The 20,757-nt window shown below is 42.6% G+C and overlaps 1 protein-coding gene across 2 annotated transcripts in view; it reads left to right on the forward strand.

Annotated features, from left to right (window-relative positions):
- Positions 1 to 20,757, forward strand: part of dpa (disc proliferation abnormal) — an 87,454-nt gene that overhangs the window by 54,441 nt on the left and 12,256 nt on the right. For both annotated transcript variants that reach the window (XM_037427325.2, XM_075877231.1), the window contains exons 17-19: positions 3,679 to 3,772; positions 6,665 to 6,819; positions 18,654 to 18,771. In XM_037427325.2, coding sequence (XP_037283222.2) covers positions 3,679 to 3,772; positions 6,665 to 6,819; positions 18,654 to 18,771 — 367 coding nt within the window. The remainder of the gene's footprint in view (positions 1 to 3,678; positions 3,773 to 6,664; positions 6,820 to 18,653; positions 18,772 to 20,757) is intronic.

Here is a 20,757-nt window from a genome sequence, read left to right on the forward strand (position 1 = left end):
TAAAAATGCGATTTTTTCACATAATGATTGCACTTTTTTTTTTTTTCAGAAAAATGCGCGCAAGCTTAGGGGTGCGATCATAAAGCATGGTAAATTTTTAATGAAAGAAAAAAGAGTATATGTAGGGCCTACAGTAGAACCTAGAGTATACGGCCTCTCGTTTTGCAATGACCCGTATTTATGACAAATCAGTTTGGTTCCAACAAAACCTTCATTGAACTAATGTATTGAAAAAAAACAGCTTCAGTTATACATATAACACAATGTTGTGTGCAATGTTATGTCAATTTCACGTATTGTGACGCTCAATAATGTCTGACAAAAACAAGCTTTTTTTCTTTTTTTTTTCTTGAATTCATATTACACTGATTAAATACGGGTGCAAAAAATAAAAACGGACATGCCCCTAGGTCACATTATTTAGAGTGAGACTGGTACAGCATACCTTTTTTTAATGAAAAATTTAGTTTCTAACTGTTCATATATTTCTGTGATCGAGACTTCACTGTGTGTATATCCAGGGCCGTTACCAAGACAAGCTCTTATCTACATGAAACAGCTTCAGCTAGTTGGCAAGCTCATCGTATCTGAATGTTAATACTTTTTGGCCCATGGAGGTATTCCCTGGTCGACATGCAGCTTAACATCTCTTCCAGCACACAAAAAAGACACGATGCGGCCATCCTCAGTGTGCAAGAGAATTTTTCTTTTATGTGAGCGTTCATAATAACAGCTGCACATCACTGGTTGCACTTCAGTTGCCAACAAAAATGCAATGCGCATGAAATGGGTGAGAGAGCTGTGCATATTGCGCATTTTTCATACATTTCCGTTTTCTTGTGCCAAGCTGCTCTAAAAGCATAAAAATTACGAAAATTGCACCGAACTGCTCCAAAACAGCCTCGAAAGCTAGAATTTTGATGCGTAGCTCAGCTTCAGTGGGGAAAAAAGGCGGAGTTGACTAGTAAGACGCGCCCAATTGTGTTTTTTTTTTTTTACTTGGCACCTTTCTGGTGTCAAAGGCTCCCATGCAAGGTGCTGCCATAAGCTCCTCTAAACTGTTGTAAATATGTGTGACCCCGCAAAAATGTGCTGTTGTGATCGTAGCGGAGTTGACTCTCAGATTCTTTGTTGTGCGTAGCGCGTTCCTCTGGTCGCTGCGGTTTTCATGTCGACGCTGCTGCATGCGGCCCCCTACGCGTGCGCGTTTGCCGTGAGTGAGTAGCATCAAACATGGAGTCATTTCCCTGCATGCAATGCGTCTTCTGGACGCTCTGGCGCGTGCACATCAGTTATCAAAATGGTTTCCGTGAGCGACAGAATGCGTGCAACCCATTCTCGGCTTACGCCCATTAGCGACTAGTTTATTTAGTCAAGCGAGTTCTCATTGCATTTAAAAAAGCCATCGTACGCGAAATCCGCACGTCGGTGTTTGCAGTTAGAGAGAAAGACGTGGTTATTTGCGAAGCCGTGGTGACCGAACGTGCATTCAAACCATTTTAAATTATATAAACGGGCATCTCGGCGCCTTATTCGCGACTTATGATTCGTCGGCGATCACGTGGCACAGTTTTCATGAGTGGTGATTTGTCACTGTTTCATTTTGTAATCGAAACTCGCAACGAGCGCTTTAAGAGGCATCGCTGCGTGCCGGCTCTGGGCTACACGAGCATTTAGGCTTAGCTCCATGTTCGTTCGGTTAACGCTTGCTTTATTAAGATGCCTGACGAATGGCTCGTGTTGCCAGCAGAGTCGCCTTGTTTTCAGTTTTGAGCAAGTGCCACGCGGTGGCACTCGCGACCGACACTATCGTCATGGCGTTTTTTACTTGTGACCCATAGGGGCACGTCAGTTGAGAGTTATTCAAGATCTGCAACTATACACGACCATTTCAGAGACTATGCAAAATGTCGAGTGTTTGCTGTGTGTGTCACAAATGGCGCCAGTGACCAACAATAATATAAAATGGAGAGAAAGGGTGTGGCAGCTGTTTTCGTTCTCATGCGGCAGGCATCTAAATAGAGGAGGCGTTGGTTCGGTGTTTCGGTCGGCGGCCGTTCCACAGTGTTACTTCGTTGTTCTTTCTTTCTTTCTTTTTTTTTTTTTTGCAATGAAACCAGCCTTCGCACGTTCGGCGGTTCGTTTGCGCATATATTCTTGTTTATGTTGCCGCTTTGCTCGGTAATACGGCACTTATCAACTCACCGGTTGACACTCGCACGTTCAGGTTAAAAGGAAATGGGCGGCTGTACATAGCTACAAAAGCCACACTTTCACTGCTAGGGGGGAGAATGAATGCAAATGAAACAAATTGAAATGTTATACTTAATGATGCTGGCAGTTAATTTGTTAAGATTCGATCTCGCGTAGATCTGCAAAATGCTGGTGTAAGATAATATGGACACTCCAGCTGGAGGAACACTTTTCGCACAGTCTCCTCGCGAAGTTTATTTCTGCGAAAACTGCATTTTGTACGTTCGTCGTTTTTTTTTTCTACCGCATATATATATATAGGTGTGTGTGTGTGTGTGTGTGTGTGTGTGTGTGTGTGTGTGTGTGTGTGTGTGTGTGTGTAAAGCTGGTTTGTGTACTGCCTGTAGGGATGAGTTAGGTAAGAAACTATGTTTGTGCAATACACTATCATCATTGCACAAGGGTCAAAAGTATAACCTTCATACCTTTGATCCTTTTTGCATCAATTTAGCCACTAAGCCATTTGTACATGCTTTCAGGGAGCTATTGAAGGATTGTTTTTAATGAGTAATGTAAGGGACAGTCGATGAATGTTGAAAAATTTTTAGCTATTGAAATTGTTTTGAAGACTCACCACGCATGCTGGAGCTATGTACATTATTCAAAGACAGGGCTTCTTCTATTTCCTTCTGCACACTGCAAACTCTTCAAATGAGGCATCTCAATGGCATGTTTGTATGCCATTCTTATGTGCTTATGAGAGCACTCTGTTGAACGAAGATTTTCATCACAGGTTGACAAGCTGAAATTAGCAGGCTACCTGAACATGTCATGTTGAGCCAGTAAGTTAAGGAATTGTGGAAAACAAGCACAGGCACAGCCGTCACATCTGGCCTTGACCTGCAAAAATGCGTGACACTGTGTAGTAGTTGTTAATGCAGCGAAGCTATGGCCAGGCATAGGCTCAGAGTGTAACTTAGCTTTAGTCGTAGCTCTCTCTCATGCTGCAGTTTTGGCAGTGGTCCTCACTCTTTACGAAAATGGACATTTTATAATGACAATTATTGTTTTGTATTAAAAAATAAACTAAGTGACATTCATGTCCACGGTTGCGGCAATTCAAGGTCTGCACAGCAAGAGCTCTCCAATGCTTGAGCACCCCCCCCCCCTCCCGCCCTTGTTCTTGGTTTTGTTCTTTTTGGTTTTTTTCCCCCACCAAGACGGTCTTTCTGTTGGGCTGTTTGTCAGCAACCAGTGTCTGTATTAACGAATCTGATTACTTTTTTTTGTAGTTTTTGCAGTCTCAATTTAGAACATGCCACATTTCTAATTTTGAATGGTATAATCTTCAAATGTAATTTATCCTTCTTGGAATATGAGCCTGTTTTAATGATTGTGGAACATTTATCTTTTGTAATAAAATTGCTCTTAGTAAGACTAAAAAAAATTAGTGTGTGCTGTAATGTTGTATGTTGCTTGCCATAGGGGTGCCTTGGTGTTGAGCGACAATGGAATCTGTTGCATTGACGAGTTTGACAAGATGAGTGACTCAACAAGGTCAATTCTTCATGAAGTAATGGTGAGTTTCACGATTTCCTATTTTTTTAAATGATCACATTGTCAAGAAATGGGGGAGAACATTAGTTTTTAAAGTTGAGCTGTTATAGTCTATGTTTGCCATGCGTGGTAGATAGAAAAATATCATCTTCATGAACCAGTGCACTCAGTGGCAGGCCAAGTGTTCTGTGCAGATGGTTAACGAAAGAAACTAAACTGTAGTAGGATTAGCCCAATTTCTGTGGCACGTATGTACTATACGAATTTTACACCAGGGCTGTTACAATGATTTGATAGCCGCTCCAATTGCGCCGAACTTTGCCAATGAGTGAAACCTGCTACATTGCAGCTAAAATCTCATAACTTGTGCTTGGCATGCACCAAGACATTTTTGTGGTCTTTGAGAAAAAAAAATATTAATTTTACATGCACAAGATTTCTTCCAGCAGTCTACTCATATGTCGTACTAGTGGGGTGTAACTTAAGAAGACAACAGAGGCACAGCCCAGGTGAATGAAGCATAGCATTCGATTGCCTCCGCAATTAAAGATATAGTCACGCTTTGCAGCTGTCTGGCAATGGGATACCATTCGTCCAGCTCATGACACCTATGTAGAGCCACACATTGGGGTAGTATTGTGCGCATCCATCGTTGATGTGGCTCCTGTTGCCTTATAAAGCTGTACACGACTATAGAACCAATTCAGTGCTAATTTTAGAGGTTAATTTTCCCTGCTGAATGGGCTAGCACGGTATGCAGTGTTGTCAAGCAATGGAACAACCCCATACAGCATAGATCAAGCTTTCTAAGACTGCTGTTATTTCATTCTGTGGCTCATAGCATTATTTAATTGGGTAAATGTACTGGTTTCCAACTGTTTTGATGTTAGAGAAACTGCATGTTTGCTACACTTACAGGTTTTTCTTTAGGACTCAACATTGTACTTTATTGCGTTATTTACTGTGAGCAGGATGCGTATTTACATGCATAATTTGTGTCTTCGCATAATTTGCGCACCCTTAATATTTTGCCACGTTTAAAAAAAAAAAAATATTTACTCGCATATTTAGCGTTCCCGGAGCAGATGCTGCGAATGCGAAGTCCCTTCTTTCGAGGACTTCCCCCGAACTGGGGTCCCTAGAATACCGCACCCAAACACAAACCTGTTGACGGGTCGCCTGAACTGCTCGAGTGTTTGCCTCTCCCAATCTCTACAACCGCAATAATGGTGATAATGCACGCTCGCGTCAAGGCATGGACAACTTTCTGCATCGGAGGTGTGCGAGAGCCTGTCGTGCTAAGTGTTCTCGTTCTCTGCGTCCACGCTGGAATGCATGCTTGGTCAATTTCGGAAGTTTAGGTTTCACCATCCGGCCGATGTGTTTTGATGGTTCCTTTGCGATGTGCTATAATAATTATATATACAGCGAAATTGAAGTTCACTGTTGTAAATTTCGCTGAAGAAAACGGGAAGCGTGCCGCCGCAAAGCACTTCAAGGGGACGTACTTACGTGATGACCAGCGCGATAGGTACGTGAGAAAACTGAAGAGTGGTTGTTGCTAATGCAAGTTTTCTGCCACTAAAGGACGCCTTTTCAATTGTGTGCGGATGCTTTGTTCTTCCGTCGCCTTGTCGTGGGATCTAGTTTCATCCAGCATTGTCAAAAGAGATTCAAGAAAATGGGGTGTTCGAATGCCCTTGACGTAACCGAGGACGATGCATTTCGGGAGGGTGGTGGCAGCGGCCACGACGATGATTACCAATCGGCTTTGCGATCAGTGATTCCCGCTAGACTGCGCGTGACTAGATCTGACTGGTTAAAGTATGTGCTGATTCTTCCGAAATTAACAACTACACTTCGTTGGTGCTCCAATTTATTTATTTTTTTAAATTTACATACTTTGCGTGTTAGGACTGTGACACAATATTTCCTATGCACTAGTGAAATCCCGCGTAGCTAGCAAACCCCCTTCTCGGGGCCCCCAAATCTCGACAAAAAGTGCGCAAATTATGTGAGTAAATACAGTATGTAGTTGAACTGACCACTATTTTGCTCTTTATTTTTTTTTTTCACAAAAATAGGTGACACTGTTTGCCTTAACTTCTAGAAGTCATGCACAGCACTTTTTTTTAAATATACTAGTATTGTGGTCACGATTAGTCAACAATTCAGCACGTGACAAAGGCCTGCGAAATTTTCCTGAGAATTCAGAGTCGCAGCATATATATTCTAGGGCCTCCGACCTGCTTCTAGACTAAAGCAAACGTTACATATCAAAGATTTTTTCAAATGTGATGTAAAACCTTCAGTTACGGCAGCATTGTTACACAGAGAGTATTTCAGGGGTAAAGGGCCAGTTAATAATTAAATACCCTATTTTGTTAACTGCCCATAAAACAGTAGCCCATGCATCTCCATGATGCACATCATTTACTTTATTGTCCTAGGTTGTACTGAAAGCCCGAACAACATTTAAAAAAATTTTCTTGTCTGTTGTGAAAAAAAAAAAAAAACTGCGGAATATTTACGCAGCTTGCTCTCTCATGCATGCATTGGAAAAAGCTTCATTTAATCACAAATATGAAATATATTGTGCGTAAATGTGAAGTGGCTGATGGTAACGAGACAGTTAAAACTGAGAGTTGGACACAAGCAAACCAAGAGCTATTTGTTAATTTTATCTTCATGAATTTTATAATTAGACATGAATTCGGGGACAGTCGAGTCTAGCCTAGTGTTGTAGACAGAAAGTTATCATTTTGAAGTGGCATGTGTACAATGACGGCCCAAGCATTCTGTATATATAGATGGTGAACTAGAGAAGCTGAAACGTGCCCACCAGCTCTGGTGTGACACGGCCTTGCGCAATTTAATGCAAGCTGTGCTCATTTTTTACTAACCTTTTTGACAGGAACAACAAACTTTGTCAATTGCTAAGGCTGGAATAATATGTCAGCTGAATGCACGGACGTCAATTCTGGCCGCTGCGAATCCAGTGGAATCTCAGTGGAACTCTAACAAGACTATAATTGAAAACATTCAGCTGCCACACACTCTGCTGTCCAGGTGAGGCTTACATAGACAGTATTTTGTTTACAGACTTCATATTTATGCTAATTCTAACTTGAGTGAAGGTTCCTACTTATGTTTAAATATTTCTATGTACCTTAATTAGATACTCAACTTAAAAACATGAATAAATCACAAAAACGTCAAAATTAAACTGATTTTGATTTCTGATTAGGTTTTATTTTTCAGAATGACCTTATGACACCTGTTATATCGCATAAACAGTATGCACCATGCTTACTTTGTCATGAACACATCTAACCGTTCTTGTCACTAACGCTTCACTTTTGCACATCCAGAATGTGGGTGCTAAGAACCTAACTATTGGCTGCTGTCTGGATGTCTGCCTTGTCTCCTTGTTTACATTGCTGGAGCATTTCTAGTTTGAACACTAGTAAGAATATTCACCGAAAATTGAGACATGTCTTGCACCAAGTGAGCCTAAATTCCATTTTGTCTGCTCCAAATCTGCTCCAAAACAAACTCTATCCTGCTCCAAAAATTGCTACAAATCGTAAATGGGGAGGATCACCACTGTAAATGCAATAAAGGCTAACAAAAAACCAAGAGGCACGAAGCGTTTCTGTGTTCATGTCTGTCTTCGCATATGACTACGGTGCAGCCGTCTTCAGCACTTTTCAGTTGGCCTCAAGTGAGGAAGCCTTGACTCGCACCATGGATAGGGTGGCTAAAATGAGGAGGTGTGAAAAGCGGCTGCCGAAACTGGTCCCCAAAGCGCACCGATGCCGTATTTGAGGTGCAGGCAACAAATGAGTCAGCACGCGCTGCTCTCCGCAAAAATCGCTCTCAAGCTATGTGGTGGTCATCCGTTTTCGGCAAAATTGCTTTGATCGAGCAAGTGTAGGGCAGTACATGGCACCTGGGCCCTTTAAGGTGGTAGGCCACCTTCAAAAGTCTTTTTTTTTTTTTTTTTTTGCAAAATAAATTTTTAGGGTTTTGTTTTTCTTGCACGCCCAAACATTCACATATATGTTGCAACAAAAATTATCCTCCTAGCGTCATTAGTTTTCGAGTTACAGCAAGTTTTCTATACCCTATGCTCCTACAGCAAAACCGAAACCACACTTCCAACTGTGGTCTCGGTTTCGAAAAATCGTTTTCAAAAGCAAGTGTTGTTTCGTCTATATTAATGCTATTCAAAATACTTAATGCATTTTATTGTGACTGTTATATAAGATGATGTCATTAAATACAACTTTGTGTTTAAAAGTCCACGCACTGAAGAAGACAGTGCGTGGACTTGGTGATGAGGGAAAGCTCACTGATGCCCTCATTGACCGCCTGCAAAACTACTATGGCATCCCCATAATGGCTAATGTGGGGAACCTTTCTGCAATGAAAAAGGCTATCCTTGCCAGTCTTTTTCATTGCAGCTTTACCGACAAGCAGCCGAGACATGGCCTGTGTCCACTTGGACCGAAAAGCTGGTGCGGATACCAAAGGGTCGAAGCACTCGGCCAAGGGAAATATGTACGCAAAGGAGGACTTTCAAATGATGTGCTCAACAAAGTTAAAACTGTCTACAGTGATCTGTGCTCTGATGAACTTCTAATGAAGTGCCTTCATGGAAAGACTCAAAATGCTAATGAGTGTTTCAATGGTCTAATATGGCAGCGGGCACCCAAAGAGGTCTAGTAAGCTTGCCTACAGTAATGTTTGCCTTGCATGATGCTGTGGCACACTTTAATAATGGCAGTGTAAGCACCCTAGATATCCTGAGGAAAGCTGGCATAATGGCATAAAACCACTGTACCACACGACGAAAGCTTGCATCGCCAGGGATCACCTGCGCATGCAGAATGCTAAACACAAGTCAGCGAATGGGACAAAACAGGCCAGTAAAAAAAGACGAGCAGCCACCCGTACAAAAGGAGACAATAATGCTTCCACAGAAGGGCCCAGCTATGAATCTGGTGCATTTTAGGCCTGCATGCGAAGATTGTGACCCTTTTTACAAGCTCAGAAATCTTTGTTTACGTTTTTTTCGAAAATAACAATTTGCTCCAAATGTTGCGACGCAAACTTTCATGACGTATTTCTCAGCGTGTACTTTGAACTGAAATGTTGCACAATGATTTACAACATATATATCTGTGCAGTAAACTAGAATAAAAGAAATACGTTGAATATTTTTCAGTTCACAGTTGAATTCTTCAACAGGTTCAGTCTAAATTGGCTCTTTTGCCCCGTTTTTTTTTTGTTTTTTTAGCATTACTTCCATGATATTCACTGCATAATATTTATTCTAGTTCACTGCATAGTTCCAGCCATTAGTTACACAAATGTCAAAGCTCTACTGAATAAAGCCACCCATTAGTCACTTATCACAGCTGGCGTGGCTAGCACTTTTAATGCAATTTTTGACGAAGATTACCTCCCAATAAATAAATATTCAATATTTTGCAATGTAAAAAGCTGGGTAAATTAAATAAGACATGCTGGTTTTTAGGAAAAAGTTATTTCAATGCTGCCTGCCCTTAAAAGAATTTTTTGTTTTTGAGTGGCCTACCATCTTAAGGGGGGGACATGGGTTTTGAAGGTGTCATGATATGGTAACCCAACGATTGACGGCTTTCGGCAAAAAACGAAGGTAGAGGGTCAGGTATGCTTGAACACATGTGAAAACAGGACTGTAAGAGATTATTTCAGTCCAAAATAAGCCGTAAAAATCATCTGCTGTAAACTTTGCCCACCGCCGGCGACCGCCATTTTGTCATGACATGCGTGGCGTCACAAGCCAAAGAAGCAGTGTCGTCGTCTGCTATCAAACAGCACCTTCCGCACACGGTCAGTGTTGCGAGTGTTGCTTGCCGCGAGGTCTGCACGTGTCAGTGGGTTGCGAGTGTTGGGGTGTGTTACCGGTATACCATCACCATATGTAGCGACCATGTCGTGTACGTTGCGCATTTTGGATTCGTCTTCATAGCCACCAGCCAAGCGACGAAAAAAGCGTCGAAGATGGTGTGAACCAAGATGCCAACGACCTCGTTGTGGCAGGCATTGTTGACGGCTTTCCGCAATGATAAGTAGCTTTATTTCACAGCCAAGCGACGAAAAAAGCGTCGAAGATGGTGTGAACCAAGATGCCAACGACCTCGTTGTGGCAGGCATTGCAGACGGCTTTCCGCAATGATAAGTAGCTTTATTTCAAACGTGTCAGGTTGAAAAGCAAGCTTAAGATACGGGGGCCTCTCGACGCTGCATTCACAAGCAAGTGCTACTTAACGCCGTGGAAATGGAAAAGCATGCAGATTTTTGTTGGCTAGCATACGTGCATGCACGACTTTCAGTGCTGAGCATAATAAATAAGTGGTTGTAGCAATGCTGCGCGTTTGAACCGTTGTTTTTATATCGGTTGTTGCGTGCGACTCATGTAAACATAAGCCGAAATGAACGGCATGTCAGTGCAGCGCTAGTGTTACAATATACATTTTGGTCGAATCTTCACTTGAACTCTGTCTATTTCATTCAGTTACGGTAAAAAAAATATAACAAGTGTGACGCTCAATTATGGCACTGCCTATGAGGAGTTTCAATAAATATTTATTTGTAGTGGCAAACAGCATATACGTCGCGTTGCGCATTCGCAGGACACTTTTTAACCTTGAAAATTGCTTGCTGTAAGCACCAGCACTACATGGGTGGCGTGGTGGCATCGTTTCAACCCCTGGAAGTCATTTAGTTCCAGTGGCTAATTGAACACTGCAGAAAAAGATTAATTGCAAGCACAGATGACCACGAACACGATCGTCCTCCGGAATGCAGACCGTGCAGCAGCTGTCCCATCAAGCGGTTCGTGACATCATGGCTAGCGATTGCGCCAGTGTTGCCCGACTCTCAGGCTGCTCGCTCGATTATAAAGATATTTTATTAAAAATAACGGCTCAACTAAATTTGCTCATATTTTGCCAGCTTGTCTTGAATGTACAAGAATCGACCCGCACCACACAGATTATAATTGAAAATTGGGCATCATGACCACTTTGAAGATAATGTGGGTTATTTCTTGAATAAAATAAGTGAAACTGCACAGCTTTGTTCAGTTTTTTTAGCTTATTTTAACTATCCAATTTTTTTTGCAGGTCAATTATTTTTTGAGATAATTAGTAATGACATTGTATTGTTTGCTTCAACTATAAAAATTTATGCACATAAAATTGCACAGTCATTAATGCATATATGGATATTAGAAATTCTAAGTAAAGCAACGCTGTAAGCTAATCGAAAATTGAACAACTACTTCCCGAATTAAAACACAATGACGGTCATTGTCTGCATGTAACTAAAAGCAATGAAATTTGTAATTAAAATTAAAAAAAAAATTGTGTTTTGCATCGTATGCACGCCCTCCAGGCAATGGAGATGGGCCGGCTCATTTGATCTTTTCTTCAGCAGAGCTCATGCGCTTTTACCTGCTCATAAATGTTACCATGCGCTGGGGCATGTTATCAATTGGGGTTGTTGCGGAACTTGGCAGCAATGGGAAACACCTGTTGAGAGTAATTTTATAATTGCTAATGCAATAATAACGCAGTTTTTTATTGCTAAGTAAGTGTTTTGGGTGAACTCTGCCCTCAGTTCCCCCTTTTTTTAATTTGTGTTTATTTTTCAAATTTTAGTACCGAACCTGCATTTAACAAAATCCTCTTTATAACTTATTTTTCCAGGAATTTGTTAATTTAGTTATATCCAGGTTTAACAGTACTTGCGGTTCTGTTGAAAGTGACGTTGCAGTGGACCCTGTGTACGACGCAATCCAAGTAGAACTTAGCAAAAGGTCGCTGTTTTAATACGGTCAATGTCCGATTTCACAGACTACCTAAAAACCACGAAGTCATCCAAAAAGATGAATTGGTGTTTTTTTTTACCCGCTAACATGGTCAGGTCACCAAAGCCATGGCCGAAATAGTTTCAGTGCCTGCCAGTAGACTTATCAGGCATTTTGGTGCACGGCCAGGCTCTCATAAATGCATTCGGGATTGCCACGAACCCTGTAACCATTTGCCAACAACCTGTTGCAAATTTTCATCTTGCGATGAGCACTGCCGATACCAGCAATGCGCGGATGAATTTATGGCTGTCACGCATGGAACGTTTGGAAACGATGACTCGGCAAACAAAGACAGAAAAGTGGACGACTCGAAATTTTTAGGGCTTCCTTGATGCGTGTGTGCCACTTAAGAATGCAAAATCTCCGCCAACAAGCAGCACTTGCTGCCGTGTGAAGCCGATCATTTCTAGTTGTGTGCAGTGCATCGCAAGCTCGGTTGGCACTGTTACTACCGGGGCGCTTGCTGTGCCGTATGCTTGCTTTTGTCATAAAAGTGTTCTTGATGCCCACTCTATTCCTGACAGCACATGGACACGGTGATGATGACCTGCTTTTGTTAGTGAAGCAGTGTTGCACAAAGAGGTAGCGTGAACTGCAGTATGGCGCTTTTGTGTTCTCGCTTGTTAAGGAGAGGCGCTCCTCGAAACAAGTTTTTTTTTTTATTTCTAGTCATAGACACTTGAAAATTTTGTTATTAATATAGTTTTTCATGGAGATTTCTAATGTACAATCCTTTTTTGTGTAGCTGCTATAGTTATTGAATTATGCCATGCACAATAGCAAAAAGCTACACATGTTTTGCGGGTACTCTTTCATGTACCGTATTTACTCGATTCTACCGCGCCCTCGATTGTAACGCGCACCGGGTTTCCACGACGAAAAAAAAAAAATTAAGACATCGATTGCAACGCGCACCCATTTTTCTCGTTGGCCCACACGATCACACCACTCGGGAAAAAGACTCCTTTCGGGAGCGTCTTCCGTTTAAATATGAGGTACGGGGGAAGCTTGTGCCTATCTGACGTGCAATGGAGCATTGCCGTCACTCTAGCTTTACTGTGGCCCGATGTCAGCACGCGAACTTGCTTCGTGCCCTTCTTCTCGACGGTTGTGGTGCCAGGCACGTCAAAGTAAAGAGGCGTCTGATCGGCATTCCCGATTTGCCCAAGCAGGCAGCCGTTGTTGTGCCGCAAGTTTAGGACGAACCTCTGAAAACTGAAACTTTTCTTCGTACTCCTCCGGCAACTTTTGGCATATGCCCGTTCGCCTTCAGAGGGAAAAGCCTTTCCTCTTCATAAAGTTAGTTAGCCAGCACCTGCTCGCTTTAAACTGGCTCCGCATTAGCCCTTTTTCTAAGGCTAACTGCATAGCCTGCACTTGGAGCAGTTCTGTCGTCACGGGCCGCTGTGGTCCGCTGAATACTCGCCGAGCAGCTCTTCAATTTGCGGGAACCGACCCTGCTGTGGTTTGCTGAAGCCTTTGTGTGAATCTTTGCTGTCGACAATATTCTGCTTTTGTTTCCGCCAGTCCCGCACGCACGTTTCGGGAACTCTGAACGACCGCGATGCAGCCCGATTTGCGTCCGTTTCGGCACACGCGATGACTTTTCTTTTAAAAGCGGCATCATGGTGCACTCGTCGAGTTTTTGGAGTCGGCCCTTCCATGCCGTCAATGCTAATGCACACCAAGATGATGAACTCCTCAGCACACGTATGAAGTGCTACACATGCGAAACCCATAGGCAGAAATGGCCGACGCGCCATGCCGACGCACGTAGGGGGCGGCCATTTTGGAATGCCGATGGCAATAGAATGCCCGTATTCATTTTTTTTTCCGTACTCGATTCTAACGCGCATGCGATTTATGAACTCGCTTAACCGGAAAAAAGGTGCGCATTAGATTCGAGTAATTACGGTACTTAAAAGCATGCATTATGCTTACAGCTGGGCCAGACCACATGCACTACCAATCAATCAACTGAAGATGCTTATCATAAAGGGATGTTAGCTTTTAAAGGGACTTTCTGACACTTTAAAACAGTGCTGCTGACTGCATCAACTTGTAGTGGCACTCGCCAGAACTATTGCAAGCAATTATGATGACGGAGGGCTCAGGCCTGTGATTGGAGAAATGTAATGTTAGGTGTAATCGCCGCATAGCATCAAAATAGAGATTACTGTTGGGTTTCTTTTTTCTTTAGCTTGGTTTTTTACTGAACATAGAAGAGAATAAAGCTCTCTGACTTTTTCAGCTTGCAAACTGCAAAGCCGCTCGAAAAATGCGCCGAACGCCACAGTGATGAAGGAAAGGTGCTGTTGTTAGAACTAACTGAAAGAAAACAATAATGTAACAGTGTGGATATATAGATGCCGTCGCAAAAAAAAAAAAAGAGCAGTAAAGGTAAAAAACGTTATAGAAGCGTACGCGAGCTGGCTCCTTTCGCACGTGCTGTTCACTCTTCCAGTACCACATTATTTTTTACCATCACAATGGTGTACTCAATATGTCAGAAATAATGGGTAATATGTCATGCAAGCTTCCTGTATGGTAGGGCTTTCGGTTCATTTCATTGGGCAGCCATTCGACGTCCCAGGGCGAGGGAAACATGGTCAGGTGAATTCGCGAGAATTGATTTTAGGGTAGGCATTCATTTTATTGTATTTTGATTTTTTTAACGCTAAATAACTTTGGGCTGCGGTTCCCTATCGCTGCCACTCTTGCGACACTTATCTCCTAAGCCTTCAGTGTACGCAACCAGCTAGAAAAACATGCAAAACAATGAGGTCGCACTGGCGTGTTTTCTGCATTGCTGCCATCCCGCCTCTGTGCGACTCCAGTGCTTAGTAGTAAAGACATCGCCGCACTGCGCTGTGATAGTGGTGCCTTTTGACTTTCGGTCTCCTTCTCCTTACACCACTTAGTCACTGTGGCAAAGCTGAATTTCGGACATAGCTCTGATGGCAAGAAAGTGCTCATTCAAGTTTGTGAAATGGTAGATGTAGCGGAGGTGGGACTTTAAGCAATGCTATTTCGGACCTGATAGGTGAGTGTACAGTCCGGAAAAACGGCAGCGAAGACTCTTGGCGTCCGAAATTGCAGATGTTCTTGTACATTGTTGTGTATACGTAGGTTTTCGACTGTGCCACGAAAACATCTGAATTTTTAAGCGTGGCTGACAACTTTGGCTTCTTGAAAATGGGCACTTGTTTGTATTCGCAAATATTTATGTGGCCGGCATGCGTGTTGCTGGGTGCACACCAAGACGACTACTAGGTATCACTAAGGCTCCTCACGCATGCTGCACCATCTAAAGTCAACCCAGCCAACTTTGCGATTCGCTAGTTCAGTAAACTTTCTGCTTGGGGGTCATGTGTCAAATACAGAGACTCTTTTTGATGATGCTTAAGGGCATTACTTACTCTTGGTCTGATCTCTGGCGGCTGCATTTTTGAAGGAGGCGAAAATGCTGTAGGCCCGTGTGCTCATATTTGTGTGCACATTACAGAACCCCAGGTGGTCGAAATCTCCGTAGCCTTCCACTGAGGCGTCTCTCATAAACATATGGTGGTTTTGGGATGTTAAACCCTACATATCAATCAATCACGCTTGGACTGATACAATTACTGCCTTGTTTCTCAATATGTTTACTCTCAAACGGTCATTCAAACGATTCAAAAACACCCTACACAGTTTCTGATGGTCTTAGGCTGTAGTCAAAGAAGTGTGTGGTCCATGAACTTAATTAACGAGCCATGTGTTTTCTTCTATTGCGATTGATAAAATACAAAGGTGTCATCACAGACGTTTCTATTGCTTTTTTTTTTTTTCAAATGTGCGAGCTGTGATAATCATGTCGCCTTTAGTTATTTTATAACAAGGTGCTATGGTTCTATGTTTCACGCTTGACTTTCTATACTAGTTCAGGTTAGACATGGGTGATATTTATAATTCTGTGCTTTTGATATTTTTATTACGCTTGAATAGTGTGCGGAAAATTGTGCTTTTGTCGGTCGTCTGTCACAAACGCAGTACATGGCTTGAAATCGCTTGTAGTGACACATGCTCCAAAGCCAGTTTCGCTGCTCCAAAATTCATTTTTGTCTGCTCCATAACCTGCTCCGAAACAACCTAAGCCAGTAGCATCACTGATACTGGCCCTTTAAATGGGCACTAAAGAGAAACAGTGACTTAGTGTAGATTGACAAAGTGCACTCTGAGAACTCTAACATTACATGTTTCTACATCATAAATTCATTATTAGCGGAGGAAGTCAAGGTTGAAGTTCAATTTTTAAATTTCGCACCGAAATCTTTGTGCGTGATGTCAGCGATTTTATAATGTACTTCTGGCGTTTTCATGACATTGGCTTGATGAAATTTTCTGAAACTTCGTATGATAGGTCTTTGGCACCCGCTGATGACATTGTGCTTCAATTTCCTTGATTAAAAGCTATGTAGGACCCAGTAAACGACTTCAAAATTTATGACGTCATAGTGTTTTGCGAGGGAATCTCCTCCATGTTTTTTTTTTTTGCATGTTTTCTCGCTCAGTAAGAGTGGTGTTTTCAGAATTGTGAAATCGCACTTGACTAATACGGCACAATTTCGCTCTTCGCTATCGTACAGACGAAATCACACTTGTCTAGAGCAGTGGAGCGTGTGGCTGTGAAGACTTGTCTCCAGCTGCTACCTCATGTTAGCTGGTTAGCTTCCTTATGTGCTTGAATTATATGAAGAGGACCTAGCATGCAGTTTCACTATACAGTCGAAACCATTTATAAAAAACTCGGAAGTGCCTTGATATGTGGTCAATACTATATCAGTAGTGTGTTGTATATTGACTCGCCTTTAAAGATGTGTACTTAGAGATCGAAATGTTTTTTTTTTTTTCCTGTGTATCTTTATAAAAACAGGGCTAACAACCCCCCGGTGACGCATTAGGCCTTTTGATGCATTTTTTACGATGTCTGCTGTGTGCTCTTGAGGAAATTAAACCACATTCATGATGAACTCGCACTGTTCCACTCATGGGCGGTACCGCTATGTGGAACGAGTCATTTCTGGCTAGTTATGTGCAGCATGTATGCTTACTCGGTTATCGACGTCACAAGCCACAAGTGTGCGCTTTAATGTACGCACATGTTTGTGCATTTGTGCAAGCTCCGCTGAGGATCGTGCTCGGGTATGGCGAATAGCCAATTAGTTCAACACAACAAAGACATTTTGCAATCAACGCGCTAGCAGCCTCACATGAGACGGTGGTGGCGAGCTTGCGAACGACAGCAGGACGCACTATTGTACTGCTTGTAATGCCATCACTCCACTTGGTTTAAAGATGCGCAGCGGAGCAGATATCTGCAGATGTCTGCGATTATGTTGTCCGTGAAAACGGCACATTCATCGCCACCTCATCTTCGCTCTATTCTGGTGTTTGTCTATTAAGACACCGCCACGACCGCACAGAAGTGACCGATCGACCATTCTGTGTCATTACAGAATGGCGGAAGACCTTTTGCGGCACATAGTAGCGTCCCCACGTTGAGCGTCGCAACAAACTTCTATGAAACAAAAAGTTATTGCTTCTTGCATTTATGGCTTATTGCATTCAAAGACATTCTTAGGTTAATTGTCAGCAGTCACAGATGCAGAAAGCGGCGTTGGGAAAAATTTACAATGCGGAAGCTTACCGCAAGTCTTCATGCGGTCTCCTATTTCTTTCTTTCTTTATCTTTTTATTTCTTATTGTAGTTAGGCCAATGAAAAAATTCCTGGAAAGTGAGCAAACCTTGCTCGAGCTGTCCACAATCTGCAGGCAGTGCTCGTTGCTGTCAACAATATCTTTGTCGTGAGTAAGCTACAGTGGGGCATGTGCGAACACATGCCTTTCATGTGATTCAGAATGTATGTTTTAATTTTATCCCTGCTTTGTATGTGCCATATTTTTACCACAACTGTGGCAGAAGTGGTCATTTTAAAAGTAGGAGGCTTTGAAAAATGTTTGTTATATGTAGATGCAGTTTCAATGGGTAGCACAGTGAAATCATAAGTGCAATGAAATATGATCGTTGTAACCGATAGATCATTATAAGTGGGTTCAACTGTATTAGCTATCATTACAGTGTCAGTCTTTGCATATTTTTGCAAAAAACAGTAGACAAGTGTGATTCCACCTGGACAACAGTATAGAGCAGGGTGATACTGAAATGATCATGAACGAGACGGTCTTTGCAGTCAGTCGTCATTTCGTTGACGTGGAGGTTTAATTTGCATTTAGCACTGCATATTGTGTCGCCACTCTTGAAGTTCACACTAGGAGGCTTTTTGAATTAATTTTTGCTTTGCTGCCAGATGCGTAGCGAACTGTGAACTATTGTCAAATGCGGAGCAAACTGTTCCACTCATGTTTATATGATGCATTCTTAGATTTTTCTATGCATTGATCTTAAAGCATTATCGTGTTCAAGAATACTTCAAATATAAAAAAGAATTAGATTTACCTGAGTTGACATACTCAGCTTTTACTGTAGTTGATATACTCGGCAAAGGGGTGTATGCAGTATCGGGTTACTGGAGGATGGTATTGACATATTGTGATGTTTTGGCATGCAACCACGATTATAGACAAATTAGTGGTGAGCTAGTGATTTTGTGGAGGAAAAAAAAAGGCAACTCATTGGGAATTATGCTGGTGCAAGGAATTTGTATCAGCAGAGAACTAGAAGGCACCATGTTATTGCCGTAACCATTTTGTTTTTCTGCTTCATTTCGACTCCATCAGATAGCACCACCTATTCGGCCTCTCACATTTATGGCTTTGGTAACTCAGCTGGGGTTACAGTTGGCATTTATGGTGCTCATACTTCAGCTTTTCTTGACTTTGCAGTTGGAGTCACCATAAAGCATACCTTTTCTTTTATCTGATACAGGGGGAGAACAAGTAATAAAATTCACATATTTTTTTCTCCTCTTCCTTCTCACAGGTTTGACCTTATTTTTCTGATGCTGGATCCACAAGACCAACGCTACGACAGGAGGCTGGCCCAACATCTTGTTTCTTTGTACTACAAGAAGCCAGAGGAAGCAGAAGAAGAGCAAATGGTGAGAGGTTTGAATGCTGTAATGTATAGCCATAAATGCTGTTTTTTTTTAAGTGTGAATACACTTTATAAGCGACCCCAGACCATCCACCGCCGTCGGCAGCGTCCGCTGTCTTCTCTCTATATTTAAAAGAAAGAGGACTTGGCGAGCCGCAGCGCGACGCTCTACCGAATAAGCCACGGACGCGATGCTGATATCGGTGTCAGTAACGCGCCTTATACTCCCTCCCCCTTCGCTCGCTCCTCCGCTCTTCTCGCTCGCTGCAGCTGCGCGCGCACCTCTCTCTCGTGCGCCCGCCTTCTCTCTCAGTCTCCCGTCGAGAGCGGGTCGTGAGGGGGAGTAAATTTAAATAAAATCCATTTGCATTAGCCAGTGAGTTAACGTAAACTCCCCAGTGTGATCAAATTGCAATTCCCAGAAACCATTACACCATAAAGGCACCATAGTGTGATTAATAAATATAATAGTGCGAATTAATAAATACCCCTCATAGCATCACCCCGTGTATTCGCACTTAACCATGTTCACCCTCAGGGAAATGCTTGGGAGTTTTTATTTTGCAATTCTTGTAGGTCACCTAATGTATAGATTACTACTTACGCATTGTACAGATCCACACTTGTCTTGAGCACCCAGCCGACCGCTGCAGCTGCCATTTTCTGTAGAAGTATCCAAAGATCGACACTGTAATGATGCCTAATATGGTCATACTGTCTTACCTCGTGCTAGGCTCTTGTGCTATAATTCATGCATGAACGGAAGCTTGTGGCTAACGTGAGGTGAAAGCTGTGGCCAACAACAGTAGGGACTTTTAGCTTGTACGAATACTTCTTTACGTTAATGTGTTACTGGATACCGTTTTGCATTTACCGTCCGGAGCGCATGTCTTTGAACGTTTTAGCTCCTCTTACGTCAGCATTTACGTATGTACGTAAATGCGTATACTTTTACGTTTTCGCAAACCATAAATGGTGATGCTAACTGCATTTATCTTACATAGGGTTGAATCACCGTTGTGGCAAAAACACGAGACGTTTTTTCCTCGTATGCACAAGAGGGGGAAAAATACAAGGTTACTGAATTGGTGGTGTTGACACCTTGTGACACTTCGTGTAACCAGTCATGAACATGTTGGCTTACACGTAATGTTTTTGAGCTGAAAATGATTGAAAAGGTAACTCATTTGTAATAATGCCGCTGGCTGGTTTTTGTGCCAGACGTACAATGCGCGATGTTTCTGCAATAACAAAGTTGGGATTATCGCTGGTTCAATATGGCCCCGCTAGATGGCACCACCTATCCAGCTTATTGGGGGCTCGCACGTTTACGGTGTCTATGTCCTAAGCCATTCTAGCTGTGGTAATCCGGCTGAAACAATACTAATCGCTATTGGCGCTCGCACTTCGGTTTATTTCAACTCGACAGCTCGAGTCCCCGCAGTGCGGATACCGCCAGTCCCTACGAACGAAGGTGGATTTGCGAGATCACAGTGGCTATAGTGACGTGGCCCGTCAATGCCGTACTATCGTTAGAGTAGTGTAATTGTGACCACATTGACGGGGCCCGTCAGCACAGTGCTATCATTAAAGTGAGGGAGCCCGTCGTAATAGCTATGCAGCTACACTCAAACCTCATTATAACGAAGTTGAAGGGGAGCCACAATTATTTTGTTATATCGATTATAACAACAGCTTGTGGCGATGTATGTTCAGATGGGCACACACCTATAAGCATGCAAAGAACACCTCCTCGCGGCTCGATGTATTGCTACGCGACTACCCGTGCGACGGAAAATAAACAGTCGAATATCATTAATTCGAACTTCCGGTTAATTCAAACTCACGCTGTGGTCCCGTCAAAGCTATGTATGTTCCAAGGGGTGAAAACGCCCTGTAATTCAAACACGCTAGCACTTGGGACGGTTAATTCGAACATACCTCGCTCCGAAAATGCTCTCAGCACCATGCCCAACCCTGCGGCGGCACC

The sequence above is a fragment of the Rhipicephalus microplus genome, chromosome X (genome assembly GCF_043290135.1).
Source record: "Rhipicephalus microplus isolate Deutch F79 chromosome X, USDA_Rmic, whole genome shotgun sequence".
Taxonomy (NCBI): Eukaryota; Metazoa; Arthropoda; class Arachnida; order Ixodida; family Ixodidae; genus Rhipicephalus; species Rhipicephalus microplus.